The 18,738-nt window shown below is 54.2% G+C and overlaps 1 protein-coding gene across 2 annotated transcripts in view; it reads left to right on the plus strand.

The window, feature by feature from the left end:
- Positions 1–17,905, plus strand: part of CAMK2A (calcium/calmodulin dependent protein kinase II alpha) — a 34,120-nt gene extending 16,215 nt beyond the window's left edge. The window contains exons 10-19 of one of the 2 annotated variants that reach the window (XM_005523573.3): positions 291–413; positions 1,145–1,228; positions 2,544–2,586; positions 4,336–4,376; positions 8,891–8,923; positions 10,011–10,059; positions 11,344–11,419; positions 12,207–12,301; positions 12,657–12,895; positions 13,089–17,905. In XM_005523573.3, coding sequence (XP_005523630.1) covers positions 291–413; positions 1,145–1,228; positions 2,544–2,586; positions 4,336–4,376; positions 8,891–8,923; positions 10,011–10,059; positions 11,344–11,419; positions 12,207–12,301; positions 12,657–12,889 — 777 coding nt within the window. In that variant the 3' untranslated portion in view covers positions 12,890–12,895; positions 13,089–17,905. The remainder of the gene's footprint in view (positions 1–290; positions 414–1,144; positions 1,229–2,543; positions 2,587–4,335; positions 4,377–8,890; positions 8,924–10,010; positions 10,060–11,343; positions 11,420–12,206; positions 12,302–12,656; positions 12,896–13,088) is intronic. The other variant, XM_005523574.3, reaches the window with a different exon arrangement.
- Positions 17,906–18,738: the final 833 nt, after the last annotated feature.

Genomic DNA, 18,738 nt, shown 5'->3' on the forward strand with positions numbered 1-18,738 from the left:
GATTCAGACAGATGGGAACGAGTACTTTCCTCTGCCCTGGTCACAGAGCATTGGCCTCGTTGCCATGCCCAGGTGCACACACTGGAGTACCTCAGAGACACTTGGTGGGAGAGACAGGTCTTGTCCTGAGCCTTCCAACTTTCTTCTTCCACTCCTGCTATTCAGTTTTCTACCTGGCAGCTCTTTCCAGCAGCTACCATTTCTCCAACCTGTCCCAACTTGCAGGAGAAGTAACCCAAGTGCAGAGGGGCTCTCTGCCATCTCTCATTCTCGTTCCTTTGCTTTGGCAGTTCCCCTCCCCTGAATGGGACACGGTCACTCCTGAAGCAAAAGATCTCATCAACAAGATGTTGACCATAAACCCATCCAAGCGCATCACGGCAGCAGAGGCTCTGAAGCACCCCTGGATATCGGTGAGTTGGGACTGAAGGTAGAGAGATGTGGGGATTCACAAGTGGGGAACATCTCACTGGGGATCACTTGTTAACAAACATGCTGCCAGCTCTCTTCTCCATCCTGGGAAGATGGTTTCCTGGCATGGTTCCTCCCAGTGTTCTCACAGCAGCATTTCCCCTGGGGCTTTACAGCAGAAAAAAGCTTGTGAATGTGAACAGCATGTTCCTGGGGGTCTTGGTGATGGGAGGGACACACGTGCTCCCTGCCCTGGTGGGGACAGGCTGATTTCTCAGTGTCACACTGTGCTGGGGGGGTCTTTCTTCAGAGGCAATGGGAGTGGGCTCGTGTTTATCCATCCACCCACCCCAGCAGCATTCCTCCACCCTTCACTGCATCCCATTGTTTCAGCTGCTGGTTCTTACTCTGAATCAGATCCTAAAGGCAGGAGGAGTCAGTGTGCTTAACCACACACGTGCAAACCCTGAGCACATTGCTAAACATGGCTGGTCAGTCAAGGGGTTAACTCAGGGGGCAGCCAGTTCTCCACACACCCCCACCACCAGAGCAGATCCTGCTGACTCCAAAGCTTCGATCTCCCACTGCCCATTAAACTTTAATCTGCTGCTGCAGGCAGCTCTGGCCCGTGCTTCGGCCATGGGAGATCATACACGTGTGTGTGCATGTGAGAGCTGGGCTGGGGAGCCCCTTCCCTCCAGCACTGCTCTGAGCCAGGTCTCTCTCCCCCCAGCACCGTGCCACCGTGGCATCATGCATGCACAGGCAGGAGACGGTGGACTGTCTGAAGAAGTTCAATGCCCGCAGGAAGCTGAAGGTAACTCTGTCCAAGCTGGCTGCCAAATGCATCATCAGGTCATTGGTGGGCTTGTTCCCTGGGTGGGAAATGACAGGGTGGTGTCTATGGGCAGTGGTGTGGGGGTGATGGGCATTTGGGGACCCCCACTGTGAAGAAGGGGAGAGAGACTGAGTAGGGTGACAGCTTCATCTGGCTGGGACTCCCAGCTGCTCAGAGACAGGCACTGAAGGAAACCACTGAGTCACACTGGACACTGGAGTGAGGACTTTTCCACTGGAGCCACTGTCAAGATAGCTTCTTTTTGGGGCTGGACACAGGCCTGAGAGGCACACTAAGACCCTTTGCCTGATGGCCAAGACTCTTTGCAGCCAAGAAATAAAGTGATCCACAGACAGACAAAAAACTCACCCAACCCAGCAGCCCCACAGCCTTTCCCTTCTTGGATGCTGCCGAGTGCCGCGGCCTGGACCCCTCTGAAATCACCATCACCAGCTTGAGCACCCCCCTGAGGCACCCATCTCCGCGTGCTGCTCAGTCTCAGCCAGCAGCAGGGAGCTGGGAATGGGCTCTGGAAATCACAATGCCTCCTGCAGAGCAGGATGAGGCTGGTCTGTGCCACAGCCAGAGCCGTCAGTGCTCCAGGCCTGAACTCAGTGTGGCACAGAGCAGTACAGCTGCAGGCTACTAACAAGATTATCAAGCAAAGAAACTGGCTATAAACTATTATTACTTTTCAGCTAGACAAGTAATCAAATTAGTTCAGGCATACGCTTCAAAATAGTAATCCATTACTGTAAGCAATTAGTCCAAAGTAATCTCATTATACACTTAGCAACTAGTTAGTAGACTCAGCTGGAAAAGGGGAAAGATTTTTACAAATGTTGTTTTGTGGTGGTGATCTTTGCGTGGCTCCCATGAGCAGTCCCTGCCCTGCTGCTCTGAGCTGGCACAGCTTTAATCACAATTAAATCCAGTTCCACTCCCAGTGGGTCCCTTTTTTGCCAGCTGCTGGCCCCAGTCCGTGGGGTTGTGCTTCATCTTGGACAAGGTAGTATGAGACTGAGAAGTGCCCCACAGATATTTATTATCCCTTTAATCTCAGAGGGAAGGCAGTTTTGGAGAACGCAACCCAATGCCATGGTGCTGGGGATATGGAGTCAGGTATTGAGAGCTGCTTTTGATGGCAGAAGAATATCAGTCCGTGGGCCAGTTTCCTTCCTTCCAGTGGCTGGGAGACAGGTGCTGAGCAGGGCTTTCCTCCCCCAGAGATGGGGGGAGCAGCAGGGGGCCAGGGTCTGGCACACCCCTTCCTTCTGCCTTCCTTGTCTTTCAGGGAGCCATCCTCACCACCATGCTGGCCACCAGGAACTTCTCGGGTAGGTGCTGTCTCTGGGACTCGTCTCCTTGTCTTACAGGATACCCAGGGCAAATCTGTATGGTCTCTGGAGAGCTGGCTTTGCCTCATGTGTCACAGAGAGGCTGAGGTTGCAGCCTTGTGCCTTTGGGGATGTCTGGCTTTGGGTGCTCCTCTAGGAGAGGTCATCCGGCACCTCCAGGCTGGCTGCTGGCTTGGGATGCAAGAAAAAAAGTGTGTGGTTGAGGGTCAGTGATCCACAGTGCTTTAGGGTTTTGGGGTGTGTATGCACCCAACCATCTGGCTTGTGCAGGGACGGGGATGTGGGTGCTGGGGGTAGCCAGAGCTCAAGCAGCTGGTTTTGTGTACTCCTGGAGATGTTTGTGGCTCAGGAAGAGCATCCTCTGCATCGGGAGTAGGGAAATGCCCCTGGTGCCACCGCAGGCAGAAGGCAGCAGGATCTCACAGGTCTCTCCCCAGGCAGGTGGATGCTAATCCTGCACGATTCCCCAGTCTCTTCCTGCCTCCCTACATCCCGAGGGCTGCTATGGAGACAGGACCGAGCATGGCAGCCCAGCCTGTGCACTGGAGGGGTCTCAGTGCAGCCAGAAGCCCCTCTGCTCCAGTGCCCTCCCTGAGAGCTGTTCCCTCTGGGGACACCTCACTGCACTTGGGATTTCACAGGCGATTCCCCAGGCATGGAACCACACGGAGCCATGCGACTGCAGAGCTCATCCCGCCGCTGTCACTTCCAGCCCTTCCCAGCGCTGGGGGTGGCCCTGCAGCGCTTCCACAGGGCAGGGACACACCAGCCGAGCCCTGCACGCTGCTGAGCTGGCTGCTGGCAGCTGTTTGGGGTTAACTGGGTGTTCCAGGGTGCTTTGCTGAGGCTCCCCGAGTGCCGGGTGTAGCAGGTGGGCAGGGGTGCCAGGGCAGAGGGCTGTGGTCAGGGCTGGTATCTGCATTTGTCGTGGCGGGGGGATCGTGCTGACACATTTAGCACTGTGCGGCGGGCGCTGGAGGAGTCCAGCAGCTGGGGGGATCCGATGTCAGGCCCCACGCCAGGAGAGGCGGACAGGAAGCATCAAAAGGCAGGAAGTTCAGAAGCATCTCCCCAGTGCTGCCCGTCCCACGCCCGGCCCCGGGGCTCCGCAGGCTCCGCAGGCTCCCCGGCCCGGGAGCACGGCGGGCCGGGCGGGCGATGGGCGATGGGCTCCGTGGGTCCCGTCCTGCGCTGGGGGCTCAGGGACGGCTTCTGCAGCCGGGGGAGGGGGGGGCTGGGGCAGTGCCGGTAGCGGTGGGTGGGCACAGGGGAAGGCGCCTGCTTTTCATCCTTGTCAAAATGCGGGCTTGCAGCTGTCGGGCCGGCGGGCCGGCAGCACATGATCCCGGCAGCATGGGGCTAAAATTAGAGGGTGGCAGGCGGGCAGCCCATTCCTCCACACTGCACCACGCCGGGTCAACAGCACCGCCCGGCCAGAGCCCGCCTGTGCTCTGCCGGCCCCCTCCAGCCGCCCCGGGGCCTTGGCGTGACGTTAGGACACGGGTCATGCCCCTGGCCAAGAGCCACTGGGGTAGGACAGGACAGTGCTGGCAAGGTCGCCCCTGAGCTCCCACGGGTCTCACCGGTGATTGCTGGAGAGAAGACGAACCCCAGCAGCCGGGCCTGGGGGTCCTGCCGCCCTGGCACCCGGCACCATGCTGCTGATCCTCGCCCTGCTGGTCTTGGTGCCCTGCCTAGCTCTGCTAATCTCCTTCCTCCTCTCTCCAGGAGGCAAAAGTGGTGGCAACAAGAAGAATGACGGCGTAAAGGTAAGCTCAGCCCCGGTGCCCTGTGTGGCTGGGGCGGTGCTGGGGGTCTCTGTGCCGTGCCGGCGGTGAGCGTTTCCCTGCCCTGCTGGCCGTGGGGGTCTCCGTGCTGTGCCCGTGTGCCTGTGGCCGGCAGTCCCTGCGACACCCTGCACTTTAAAGGGCAGCTGTTGGCTCGGCTGTCCCGGTGTGTCCCCGCGCCCCCGGCTGCGCTCCTGCCAGCACGGGCAGCGCACAGGAGGCTTCGCAGCGCAGCGGACGAGGGGAGCGGGCTGGTGCTGGAGGGTGCACTACGGAAACTCGCTGCTGTCCCTCTGCCGGCAATGTGCACTTGTTCCTCGCTGCCCCCAGGAAGGGGGAGAGGCAGAGGCTGGACCAGGACAGGGGACAGGAGGAGGCGGCTTTGCAGCCCAGAGCCGTGGCTCCGACAGCAGCTATCTAGCGGGATGGGTGGCCTCATCTGCTCGCTCAGCATGGGGGTCCTGCTGCAGCTGGTGAGACTGCTCCCAATTCCTGTCCTATCCTGTCCCGAGGGCTGGTGTGCTGTGGGGTGACACATGAGTGCTTTCAGCTCCCTTGGCAGTGCTGCTTTTTCTCTGTGCCCAGTGCAGACAGCAAAGAAACATGGTGATGCTTCGACAGAGTAAATGGCTTGGTAATGTCCTAAAAACAAGCTGGTGCTTGGTGGGTCTTGGTTTTTGGGCTGCAGAGCCTGCAGGTTCCTCAGCACCTTTGAGGTGGGGCCACAGCTCTGCTCCAGGACAAGGCAGCTCCAGGAGGCAGCAAAATTGTGCTGTTTCGGAGATGTGGTGGATAGCAGTGGTTATTGAGCTCTGTCAAACTCCTCCTGCAGGAAGGAATGGTCCATGAGAGGGTCTTTCTCTCCTTACCCGTTTCCTTCGTGAATACAATGGATCACTCAGCAAGGGAGAGCTGGAGACATCCTCCATCGTGGTGACATCCTCCATCATCGGGCAGAGCTTTGGGAGCCCGACTGCAGTGTGGCTGCTCTCCTTCCTCCATAGGGGCCCTTTCCTGGGAGAACCTACAGAACCTTCCCTTTTGCAGGGACCCAACTGTTGGGCTGTGATGGGTGCAGGGCTTTGGAAGAGCAGAGACCTTTGCCAGCTTCTTCCTTCCTCTGTACAAATAGTTGGTGAAGCCAGAGGCCTAGGGATGGCATATGTTTCTCTCACTCTTCCCAGACCGAGCAGCTGGGACAGGAGAAGCCTGCAAGGACTGAGACCATGCACAGCTCTCCAAACGTGGGCTCAGCTCCACAAGAGGCCATTCTGGCTGTGCAGTGTTATTCTGCAGCATGAAGCTGACGGCCTGCATGGCTCTGAGAGGACATTACTTTGGGCTGTCAGGATATCATGAGACTCCCAGGACAGAATTAATAGGGCTAGTGCTGGCAGATCCTATGATAGTCACAACACCCCATGTACCAGCCACTGCTGGCCTGTCCTCTGCTGCTCTGAGGTCCCAGTGGCTTCTGAGAGTCACCTAAGATGTGACACCACAGGTAGAGCTGACTTGGTACAAGTTGCTGGAGCACTGAGGAGACCAAACAGAAGATGCATTTTTTAGCTGTTAAAGGAGAGATTGCTGGATGAAGAGGCTTCATCAGGTGCAGTCCTGAATCTACTTTCCCAGCAGAAAGGGACAGCTTTGAATTTCTGTGTTGTGGTAGACAACCATTTGCCAGCTCAACTTGCTAATGATGCTCCCTGTTGGACTTCAAAGGAGCTTTGAGGGCAGACATTATCCTGGGAAAAGAGGCACTTCCTGTTGTAGCAAAATAGCTTGTTTGGGTGAACAGCCTTCTGGTTCTTCACTGAAACTCAGTGAGGAGAGTCTGGTTTCAGAGTGGGATCAGAGAGGCTGGGTTGCATCCCCAGCCCTTGCTGGCAAGAAGGGAGCAGATCATGAGGCTTCATTCCAACTGCAATCTACCCACCAGCACTCATCTGAAAAGTGTGAACCAGTCCTGAGAATGAATTTGCTTTTTTATTGCCCCCTTTTCAACAAGTAAAGGGGAGACAGCTTGGCTAGATGGCCAGGAAGGTGAAGGAGGAGCAGACAAGGTAGAGACAAGCTCACTCCCAACAGCTTCCTTGCATTATCCACCTTCAGCATAATCATCCCTACCTCTCATTCACATGTTCAGCCTGGGGGGACCTGCAGCATAACTCATTCAGGGGGGCACGGGGAGGCTGGGTGTTGTGGCTGAAGCTCTAATGGCCCACTGGGCAACCAGCAGATGTAAGGACACTACTGAGCAGTTTAACTTCTTTAACTGCCTGGGAAAGCAAGGTAGGAACCTGGAAGCCTGCCTTGAGTGGTTGGCATAGTGGGAAGGGAATGGCCCTGCCTGCTCAGAGCAGGGCCACATGGTGTGGGTCACTGTCAGAAGAGTTGTGTCCCCTCTTGGAGTAACGTGCTGGACTGGCCACCCGTCCCAGGCAGCCACCCTTGCCTTTCCTGCCCAAAGCTGTGCTGGTGGGCAGCAGGCAGCTGAAGCTGCCCTCTGGCCTGTCTGCACAGCCCTCCAACACCAGCATGGTGCCAGCCCAGGCTCAGAGGGCTTGAAACTCACCCTCCTGAGGAGGTTCCTCACCTACTAAAAGCATTCCTGGGACCAGAAATCCCCCTTGAGCCCTGCTCTGGGGTCTGTGGGAGGTCCTCTGGTCCCAGAAGCTATGATACTTTCACTGCCCTGTGTAGTGTCACATCTCGTCCCATTGTAAACTACTGGAATCACTGCCCCGTGTCGCATCCTGTCCCGTCCTGAACCGATGAGCTCACTGCCCCGTGTTGCATCCTGTTACTGTATGTCCAGACTTGACGCGGTCACTGCTTTGTGTTGCATTCTGTTGCGTCTGAAATTTCTGCAGTTTGCTGCCCCGTCTCATGTCCTTGGGTAGCAGAAGCTGTCAGTCCTTCCTGCAACAGCCCAGCTCCAGTGGCTCCCTTTCTCCATGAGGTTCCTGACAAAATACCACAGCTCATTCTGCCCTTTAGGACACCTTTATTTTTTGGTGAAGGAAGGGCCAGAGTTGACAGATGGCCCGGTGCCTAAAGGGGTTACAGGAGTGCTGGAGAGGGACTTTGGACAAGGGCATGGAGTGATAGAAAAAGGGTGAATGGCTTCACACAGATAGAGGGCAGGTTTTGACTAGATATAAGGAAGAAATTATTTGTTGCGAGAGTGTTGAGGCACTGGAACAGATTGCTCAGAGAAACTGTGGGTGCCCCATCACTGAAAGTGTTCAAGGCCAGGTTAGGTGGGGCTCTGAGCAATCTGGTCTAGGAACTGGATGATCTTTAAGGACCCTTCCAATCCAAACCATTGTGATTCCATGATTCTATGACCTAGTGAGGAAAGGGAGAGCAGCAGTAGTAGAGGGGAAAACTCACTGAGGGTGCTGGTGGGAGCCAGTTAGGATGTGAAAGGAGAAATTTGGGGCAATGAATATCACCACTTTTTATGCTGTAGCCCTCCCACACACCCTAATGGGTCCCTCCATAGACTTTTCCAAGAGATTTGCACAGTGTGTGCTGCTTTCCCCTCTGCAGGGCAGGCACAGCTGGTGCCTTGTTAAATATGCTGGTACAGTACTTTGTTACTTGGCAGTGCAGATTCTGATTTCTGCACGTTGGTATTCCCTGACGCACACTGGGATTCATTCCCTGGGAGCCAGAGGTGCAGAAGGGGTATGAGGTCAGCATGTATGTCCCCCTGTCTCCCAGCTAAACTAAAGATGGAGATGGGGAGCAGAGCACAGGAAGGAAGCAGAGTCCAGAAGTAGTTTGGGATTGCAAGCAGAAGAGTGGATATGGGGTCATCCAACCCAAAAACCTTAAAGCCTAGTGGTAGTGGTCAAGGATGGAGATAAATGTGCAGGTCTTCTCTTTAGAGTCCTGATTTTTTGGAGCTGTGCTCAGGACTTCTTCCCGTGCTGTGGGCCTGCCTTGAGGCCTTAAGGCCTTGCTGGCCTTAAACCAGCCAGCTTAGGACTGGTCTAGTTTCCAAGCTAAAGGAGTGTCTCCACAGCAGTCAGTGCCATCAGCAGATGCACCCAGAGCAGATCCAGAGAAGTCAGTACAGCATTCACACTGGGCACAGGGCTGTGGTGAAGCTGCCTCAGCTTTTCAGTATCCCGCTTCTGTTCCTGTGAACTTGCCGGCCTGGTCACAGGCCACCAGAGTGGTCACTGACTCCTAGGAGATTCCCTTCTGGACTAGCCAGGTCCTTGGGACGAACAACCCCAGAGATTGCAGCAGGTCAGGAGAGAAAAGTGCTGTCAGGAATGTGGGGAGGGAGCTGGCAAGTCACCCACCAGCACCGCAGCCAGCAGCACATCCCCGCAAGGAGCAACGAGTCCCTCTGCGCCTTTCGTTTGCCCATGAGGACCAAGAAGGGTGGCTCAGGAGCTGCTGCCTTTCATGTGCTGCTCTCAGCCTTTCTCACTCTGTGTCTCTTCCTGTTCCATCTCTTCTCCTTGTTTTTCCAGAAAAGAAAGTCCAGTTCCAGCGTTCAGTTAATGGTGAGTGTCCTTCGTCTTCCTAAATGCCGATATTGCTGGGCCTCTTCACATGTTCCAGCTTCCCCTGTTTTTGGAAGTTACCTCGGGGTAGGGAAGAAGGGACAGCGGGGTTGGAGGGAACATCCTCAAAGCCGTATCACCCACAAACCCCATTAACAGGGTTGGTGCAGGCACTTGCTGGCCACCAGCTGGTGGGAAGCCAGCCCTGGTTCTTGCTGATGGGTTCTCATGCCGTTTCTCCCAGTTCTCCTGACTCAGGTCTGCAGGCTGCATCGGTCCAAGGAGCCTTGGAGAAACATCTTCCATGCCTCTGCGGGGACTGTATGGTCATGGGACACCTTGCCAACCTACATCGGGGTCTTCTGGGTAATACACAAGCAAGGCTCTGCTGGGAAGAGCTAGCAGAGCCATTGCTCTAGCTCCGCTAGCAGAGTTGCCTTGATGAGGCTCCTGGAGAGAGACGGGGGGTCAGTACCCCTCTCCCCCCAAATCTGTGTAGTGCTCAGCTGTTTCTTGAAAGAGCTGTGTCTCAGCCTTCAGTGGTCCATGTGGGTCTTGGAAGCACTGTTTTATTGTACATTTCTCTCCCTACTCTGCGGTCAGTGTGGTCTCTCTCACTCCTGCACAGTCCCCTCTTTCTCATCCCAGCTCCTCCTCGCTGTTAATTTGTACATCTCTCTCTTTATTGTACAGTCAACATGGTGTCTTCCACCCCTGCACAGCCCCTCTCCCTGCCCCTCCGGCAACGCTCCTAGGAACCCACCACATGGCCCCTGGACCTGCCCCCATCTCTGTCCCCACAGGTGTCGGTAGGAAAGGCAGCGCCGTTCCTACGAGACCCTCCACAGCCCACCTCTTGTGCCCTTGGCGACAAGGAGTGGAGGTCAGGGAGGGCTCTGCCAGTGCTGCCCTAGAGCTGTGGTTGAGGACAGGTTGGACCTGCTGGCGTTTTCCTTGGTTTCTGTCTGTTGGCACAGTTGAGCGCTGTGGGGTCAGACTCGGGGGGCTGTCGAACACACGAGCACCATCTGTCAGGGGGAGAAGACTCTTCTCACCACCCCATGTCTCCTTTCTGTTCTTTGCTCAGGAATCGTCGGAGAGCACCAACACCACCATTGAGGACGAAGACACCAAAGGTACCAGTGGGGGGCAAGTGGGAAGGTGGGCAGGTGGTTTTGGAGGGGTGCCCATGGGTCTGGCCACCCATCACGAGGTATTTGCCACAGCAAAATCCACCACCATCAAACTGCCTCAGGGCCTGTCAGAAATTGTTTTAACTCCTCAGGTGGTTTCACTGCTGGGTTGCTGACACAAGCAGCTGGGGCACTGCAGGTGAGGAGCGAGGTGCTCCCGTGAACAGGGATGTTCCCTGAAAGCAGGTGTGGAAATGGCAGAAATCTGCAGGGATAGCAGCCTGTCTGCTCTTTTAAAATAAGCATCCTTTTGGGAAAAGCCTCCAGGGGAAATCCCTGTCTGCCGCCCGCCTGCCTGCCAGAGGCAGCTTTCCAAGAATAACCCAGGGCATAATTTATCGGTGTTAATTTGTAAAGTCTCTCGAAGAAGTGACCTCTGCACAAAGCAAGATGGACTTTGGCTTGACATGAGAGCTAATGGGACAACTTGTCCTCCTGGAGAGGGGCTCCTTGAGCCTGGCTGTGGAGGCAGGTGGTGCTCAGGAAGTGAGGGGATTCCCTCACCTTTCTGAGCAACTCCTAGGAACACGCTCCCTCGCCTTTCATTAGTCACAATGCAAAGGGAAAAAAAAGTCAAGCATGATGCCAATTTGCATTTGTAGCAGAGCCTTGTTAATAAGCCTGGGGTTACCTCTGACAGCTCCTCCTGCATCCCTGGGAGCCCCAAAGCCACTCTTGCAGCCCATCCCTTCCCAGATGAACTGGCAGTGCCTGGAATCTCTGGCAGCAGCTGTACAGTTCTGTGCCCTTTGCAGGGTCCCTTATTGTATCTCCTGGCGTGGCTGCACATGTTACTCACCTGTTCTCCTCCCTTCTGAGACCCTCTCCTCCTGTTTCAGAGGGAGGCGAGAGCATCCTTGGTCCAGCTTGCCCTAGTTGGCCTCTGCTATGAGTTCATGGGGTAGGGGGACCCAGCTTAAAAAGGCTTTTCAGCCAAGAGCAGCCTGTCCCAGCTTTTGGGCTGAGGGTAGCTTCCCACTTGGTGATTAACCTTCTGGCTCTTTAGGAAATTACAGGCATTTTCAGTTTTTCCCTTTAATAATCTGGAGATGAAGAGCCCTTCTCCACCTCTCTCTCCCCAGTCGCTCTCCTGCTTTTTCCCTGTACAGTTCCAAAGGCTCCCCACATCCTGTGGTCTGTTTCTTATGAGATAAAGATATGGTAACACTAGCACATGATTCTGGTTTGTTTTATCCTTTTATTCCCCTTTTCTCTTTAAACCAACAGTACGGAAGCAAGAAATCATTAAAGTCACAGAGCAGCTGATTGAAGCAATAAGCAATGGCGACTTCGAGTCCTACACGTGAGTGTGCCCAGTGTGGGTTTGGGCTGGGTGAGGGCTCAGCCTCCCAGACTGGGGTCTCTCACTCTCACACCACTGCCCAGGGCAGGGTGACCAGGTTGATGTGGTGGGAGAGAGCGGAGACCATCCAAGAGAAGAAGGAGACATCAGTTTCCAAGCCTGATGCTGCTCTTGTGCTCAGCTGACCACAGTTCTCTGGTCCTGGATGAGCCCAATTTTTGGTTTGCAGAAAGAGGAATAATTATAAATATGACTTATGGTGAAAGAAGTGTTTGTATCCATGGAACCCATTATATCCAGATTGCTACAGACTGCTCTGAAGTGTAGATGATTTCTGCTTGCTGAGCTGATGCTGTTCAGAGTACACCTCTTCTGTGTCCAAGGCTGATTTAATTAGTGATGTCTGAGTGAGTGCAGGTTGTCATCCCTGCCTCAGAGGATCGCAGCAGGGGTATTTTGAGACAGAGCAGATAATATGAGTTTTTTCTCTGATGTCTTCCTTTCTTGTAAAGAAGATGACAATGTCTGAGGAGGTTTAATTGCAGAGGGTGATTGATGGAGAAGGCACCCTGCTTTGGTGGGGTCCTGACTCCAATCAGGGGGGAGGAGGAGAGGTGGGTTGGGCAGAATGCGGGGTTGAGGTCAGATTTTGCTCGTTGTTGCAGACACTCCTCGGCCTCAGCCGGAGGGAGCCATCCTGAGCAGGAAGCATTTGGGTTTTTCAGGCTCTTATGCCAGAAGTGGTGAGATAACCTCTCCCTTTTCTCTCCCCTTCCTGGCTCCCCAGGAAGATGTGTGACCCTGGAATGACAGCTTTTGAGCCTGAGGCTCTGGGCAACCTTGTGGAAGGCCTGGATTTCCACCGATTCTACTTTGAAAACCGTAAGCAGCTCACTTGCTTTCTAAGGGACCCCTCCCACCTCCCATGTGCCTCCATCAGTTAGCTGGAGGGAATAGGGTTAGGGTTAGGGTTGCTGTGGGAGCATCTCTGGTTGATCTGGAAGATCCCAGCAGGAGGTGTTAGGTCAGCTGGGGCCAGGTGTCTGTAGAGGATTTGTTGGGTTAGCTGTTTTCTACATGGACCCATCCTGAATCCAGCTGTACAGCATTCACTCAGCCCCATCAAGCAGAGAGCTTAACACAAGTGTCTCCCCTTCCCACATTGCTGCCACCCTGAGCAAGAGCCACCCAAACTCCTTCCCCTGCCCAAATCCACTTGTGCTTGTCCCCTCTCCAGTGTGGTCCCGGAACAGCAAGCCCGTGCACACAACGATCCTGAACCCTCACATCCACCTGATGGGAGATGAGTCTGCCTGCATCGCCTACATTCGCATCACGCAGTATGTGGACTCTGGAGGGATCCCCCGCACTGCCCAGTCCGAGGAGACCCGCATCTGGCACCGCCGGGATGGCAAATGGCAGATCGTTCACTTCCACAGATCTGGCGCGCCCTCGGTCCTACCGCAGTAAAGCCCTGTGAGCATCCAGGGGTGGGGCACGGGGGATAGGGAGGGCTGGGTGTGGGCTCCCTGCAGCGTTGAGGCTCACAGGATGTGGAATCTGTGGTGTGGAGATGGCCGATTGATGTGAGATAGCAATGGGGAGAGGGATGTTGTACCAAAGGGATGGTCAAAGCAAATTCCGGCTCTTCCCGGTTTGTGTTTTGCAGCTGAAGCGTGGCCCTGCCCGTGTTGGGTTTGTCACTGACTCACTACCAAGGGGAGACCCCCTCCGACATGTTCACCTACGGGACTTTGGCTGTTGGCTCTGCTGCTTGGTTCCTGCTGGAATAACCCCTCGCTTCTCACCGCACACACACGACAGCCCCACCGGTGCAGCACAAACATCCCATCAACCCCCCACCCTGCCGGGGTCATGGCGCTGGGCCCCCATCCTCTGCATGAACCAGAAAAAGAGAAACCGTGAACTTAAACCCACGCATCTGGCCAGTGTACAGGCCCCCCCCCATCAGCTGCATAGTGTTGGTGGGCCTCCTCACTACCCAGCACATCTCCTGAACTGGGCTCAGACTCATCATCCACCTCCATCCCCACCTCTGCTGGAAGCCCTCCGAGGAAGAGGAGGGCAGTTTGGAGCTGCTCTCTGCTGCATCCTCCCTGCGTGCTGGTGGATTTTGCTTTGCTGCTATCAAGGTCCTCGTCTGCTGCCATGACTCCCACCTGCTCCCAACTCTCTGAGTTCCTGCTTCCCAGCAGCCTCATCCGGGAGCTGAAATTCAATCCATTTGCCAAGTCCATTTTTCACGCGTACCTGTGCAAGGAGGGCCGTGTTTGGATGGGTGAGTAAAGACTATCTGTTCTTTTTCCCTTCCCAGCACAGGCTGGCTCCTTCCCAGGAGAGCAAGTAGGTTTGCACCCTGGCTCCAGGCAACTGCTGTGCCAAGAAGGATGCTCTCCCTCCTTCCTCCCTTCTCCCTTTGGAGCAGAGACTGGCGATGCTGGGAGAAGAGAGGAGGAGAATGACGTCTGCTTCCCAGTACCACATCAGCGCAGACGGGAGCTGGGGATCTCCCATCCATGTCCGGGTGGTAGCATCGCCCCTGTGCCCTCCTCACCCACCACCCAGCCCGGATCCTTTACCCCAGCACATACCCCTGCCCCCCACATACAGCACTGGCATTCCCTTGCTCCCAGCTCCCAGGATAGGATGGGGGCAGCCAAGCTGGCTGCTGGCTCGGAGCACAAACCTCCATGGCCCACGTGACTTCTTCCAGCGACAACAAGGAATGCAAGCTTTAGTGACAAACTGCAGAATCTGATTGTGCTTCAACAAAAACAAACAAGCCTTTCGCTGTCTTCTCCTTTGAGCGCATGCCTTTTTATAGGGAAAAGAAACCAACCTGCCGTGTATTTCGTAACTTGATTTTGAGTATTTGCTGAAATGGATCTTTATGTAATAACTAGAAACATTCAACTGTTTAAGTGGGGAGGGAGGGGGGATTTTCAGGGGTTGCTGTTTTTCATTGCGTTTACATTTGAAGTGGGGTTGTTCTGCCACGATGCTCCTACCAGGGGTGCCACGGCTGCCAGCCCCCTCCTCACACCGTGGTGGCTTGTCCCGTTCTGTCCCACAGCATTGGGTGGCAAAGGCACCCACCTCCAGGGGCACCCACATGGCCATGGCACCTTCCTCATGGGTCTTCCTGCAGGGCAAACCATGGCAGTGGCTCTGGGAGTGCCACCAGCGTGTGGCTTTCAGGACAGAAGACACGGCCGGGAAGGGAACGTTGGTCTCACCTCTTTTCCATCAGGTAGAGATCTGAGAGTGGGTGTTCTTCCGGCAATTCTTCCACTTCACATTCTCCTTTTTCCAGCTGGAGCCTCTTCACTCACTGATGTGAGGCTTCTGCAGCACTGCTGCCCCGGGGTACTTTCTAGCTCCACTCTCTTCGTCTGCATGGTGTTTAACTTTATAGACGGTGCGTGTGTTGAAAAACAAAGAAACGAACAAAAACTGCTTGTTTTGGACCTTAAAAAAAAAAAAGAAAAAGGATAAAAAAAAGGAAAAAAAAAAAAAAGAGGAAATGTTTCCTCCATGTAAATTCTGAGCGTGTATTTTGCCTTTTCTGTGGTTTTGAATGCTTTGCTCTCTGTTGAGGCAGGGACGGCCACCATGCCAAATGTAGCTGCATCCTTGCAGACTGCAAAAATATTTTCCCACTGGATGGAGGGGAAGAAATCTAAACTGCTGGGGCATGGACAGGCCCTGAGAAATGTTTTGGTGTGTTCTGTGCCAGCAGTGCAATGGCTGCTGGTGATGTATGTAGGAGATGCCTTTGTGGGGGCAAATCACGGAGCTGATCCATGGGTGCCCATGGGGTTCGCCATGCCTTTGGTGGACCTGTGCACCATAGGCTTGCAAGAGTTCCCCAAAGTAGGGAAATCCATGCAGGGAAAGGATTGGCTTTTAAGGTAGAGTTTGGGTGTTTTTACAGATCTGTTTTTCTTCCTGTAGTCATGTAGTGCTGAAGTTTTTTTAATTTTTAAAGGAAGGACTCAGCTCTTTCACAGTTCTCTCTCTCCCTCTCCAGAGCTGGCTCTGAAGCCAGCTGTGGTCAGTGTCATCCACCTTCTGGTGTCCAAGCTCTCCAGGTGTCAAGAGGATTTTTGGGAATTGGTATAAGGTGGATGGTGACGGAGGACATCATATCAGGCCTCTGCATGGGGACTGAAGGGCAGATGCCATGTCAGCCTGGTTTTGAAGCTGTTTGGATGGGCTGTGAGGGGGAAGCTGCTCCAGCAGCTGCTACTGGAGAAAGAACTGGGGTCTGGTGGGATTCACTGGGAATGACAGATGAGATGTTGGGATAGACACAATCTTCTTTCACTGAGAACCCACAGTTACTTCTAGGGAGAAGCATCTTTGCTCCCAGGAAGGCTTTGAGGTGTCTTCTTGGAGGGAGTTTCTCCTCCTTAAGGTTTCCCTAAGGTCATCTTCCCAAGTGGCAGCTGGATGTCCTTGCAACACTCCTTTCCAAGGGAAGCAGAGTCTGAAGTTTAAACTCATTCTAGTCTTCCAGTCAAGCTGCAGCCTGACCAAGGAAGACCCAACTTCCCAATATGCCCATGCTGGCAGCATTAAGCACCTGCACTTTAGGGGTTTGTCCTTCCTGGTGTCTCTGCCCCACTTTGCCCTGCTTCTCCAGAGCAGGTTCCTGTATGTCCAGAGCATCTCAGCAAGCACTGATGGACCACCACCTTTTCTTTCAGTATCCATGGAAAACATCTGTTTCTGTCTTCCTCCACATTTGCTGATTTCTCCTAGACTTTCAGGAAAGCTATATAAATAAGTTTCCACCATCCTTCTTTGACTAGAAGAAGCAGGCATGCAGCTGTTACATCTCTACTTTTAAGCTGTTGACACTGTCCCTGACACATTCAAATGAGCATTGCCCCAACAATCCCACCATGGCTCTGGGAATGATAGCATCCAGGCATGTTCCTAATAAGCAACATGGACAAGGCCACCTTGTTGGGGTGGAGTTTGCCACCGTGGACCTCCTGTCCCATCGGCCTCAAGGCTGGAGACCAGGCTATGGCACATTTAATTTCCTGGCATAGACAGAACTCCTCTCCTCTGGTCTCCTGGTGCCCAGGTCAAACCAAGTGCGGAAGTCCCCCAAACTCATCCTCTCTTCCACCTCTCCCAGACCAGAGGGGATGTCTAACTGGAAGCACTTGCTGTAGTGGTGTCACGCTCCCAGCTCCAGAGGTGCCTGTTTTCCCTTCCTGGCTGCCACAGTCCACTGGCAACATCATAATTTCTCACATCTTGCTGATCACAGAATCACAAGGTTGGAAGAGGCCTTCAAGATCATCAAGTCCAACCCAGCCCTAACACTTCAACTAGACCATGGCACTGAGTGCCACATCCAGTCTTTTTTTAAACACATCCAGAAATGGTGACTCCACCACCTCCCCAGGTAAACCCTTCCAATACTTTATCACCCTTTCTGTAAAAAAAAAAAATGATGCATCCCCTCTGGAAGACAGAGGCCACTCCTGGGCCTTTGCTTTTTTCTGGAGGAGCAGGCACTTTCCTCCTCACCCCAGCCAGGCACAGCTGGGAGAGTTGTCTTTCCTCCCCAAACCTACATGAAATGCCCCTTCTGCCAGGCACCAAATCTTTGTCTGACTCCAAACCTGCCTCTCCTCCCATGGATCCCCAGAAGCTGGAGCAGGCAGCAGTCATCTACTCCCACTTGAAGCTCCCAGTGGGCTCTGCAGCCCGTGGTGGGAGAGGACAGCCACACAGCCCCATGGACCAAGAGGTGTCTGCCAGCAGGAGATCACATAACCTCCTCTGACCACCCCAGGAGACAGACTGACCCTTCTTCCCCACCACAGGATGGGTTATGTGGTGTACCCCACGCTCTTGATGCTGCACAGATCCTCCAGCCAGCAGAGACTTTGCCTTGTCCCAAGATGCAGGTCCCATCCGTTACAGACAGGGAAACCCAGATGTGAGCAGGCTGTGGGGACACCAGAGCAGGGGCTGATGGCCACTCTGCCACCAGATTCATCTGATTCATGCTTCCCTCCTGCAGGTCATCAACAGGGAGGGGGAGAGAGGGAGCAGTGGAGGGGACTGGATTGAGTGGCTCCTTCCTTCTTTGGATTGTTGTCCCTTTTTTCTAACTGTTGCACAATTTTAGGGCTTTTGTAACATTTTTTGGACAAGCAGGGAAAATATGTTAACAGTGGTTTAAAGGAAAAAAAAAATGAGATCTATCTCTCTCTCTTATATATTATATATATATATAAAAATATATATACTTACAGGAAATCTCTATGGAAATATTTATTTAAGATGATTGCAAAAAATATATTATAATTAAGAGTATACCAAGCTTTGTCACGTAACAAAAAAAATCAAGCCCCGGGGAGGGGTAGCTGCCTGTCCCCTCGTGTCTGTTTGTCCGTACGGTTGCAGCTGAAGCCTTTCTCTCTCTTTTTGTAAATGCACTCGAACTGTTGAGCAGTGTGACCGTGTTGGATTCAGTGGGAATTTGGGGGGGGGGGGGGGAGGGGGGGAGGATTGATTTTGTTTCCTTTTCCTTTGTCTTTTTTTGAACCTGTGGCTGTGAACAGAATGATCACTGCTCAAATCGGATGCTCTGTTTGGGGAGGGCGGTGGTGGGGGGGACGGGGAGCAGGGTGGGTGTGGGAGGGAGGGCGAGTGTCAGTTTTATTCTTGGTGTTCAAGTGCAATAAATAGCTACCAACTTCTGAGCATGGAAACGGATGATTCTCCGTCACTGCAGTGACTCAGACCGTCTGCCACCCCCTTGTCCCTCCATCACCGCACTCCAGTCCTCGAAAGCATCAAGGCTGGGCCCAGGCCTTGGGCAGGTGCTGCAGGTATCCTGCTGCCTGCAGGATGATGGTGCTCTGGACACTGCCCACCCCTGGTCTCCAGCATCTCTGGGGTTTCAGGGAGTTTAATGTCTTGCCCAGACCTAGTTCATTACAATCCAGCCCCTTCCCCAGGGACAGAGCTCTGGGGGCTTCAGGTGTTCAAGCTAGATGGGAGCTGGGGGTGGCCAGTGGGAGGTTTCGAGGTGTTTAGTGGAAGCTGGTACTACAGGGTGAGGGGCACAGGACCTCCAGCCAAGCCCAGGGGCAGTTTGGGGGCTCCCAGGGGCACCTGCTGGGCTTTGCTCATGCTGGTTCCTCAGGGGGACTGAAGTCAGGCTGCCACATTCCCTGTTCCTGCTCCACCCCAGGCCCTGGGGTGCCCCTTTGCCCCCTTCTCTCTGCCATCTGCCCCAGCCCCGGCAGGTGTCAGCACTGGAATGT

The sequence above is a fragment of the Pseudopodoces humilis genome, chromosome 17 (genome assembly GCF_049639895.1).
Source record: "Pseudopodoces humilis isolate 2021_Gansu_Grassland_sample_001 chromosome 17, ASM4963989v1, whole genome shotgun sequence".
NCBI classification, from domain to species: domain Eukaryota; kingdom Metazoa; phylum Chordata; class Aves; order Passeriformes; family Paridae; genus Pseudopodoces; species Pseudopodoces humilis.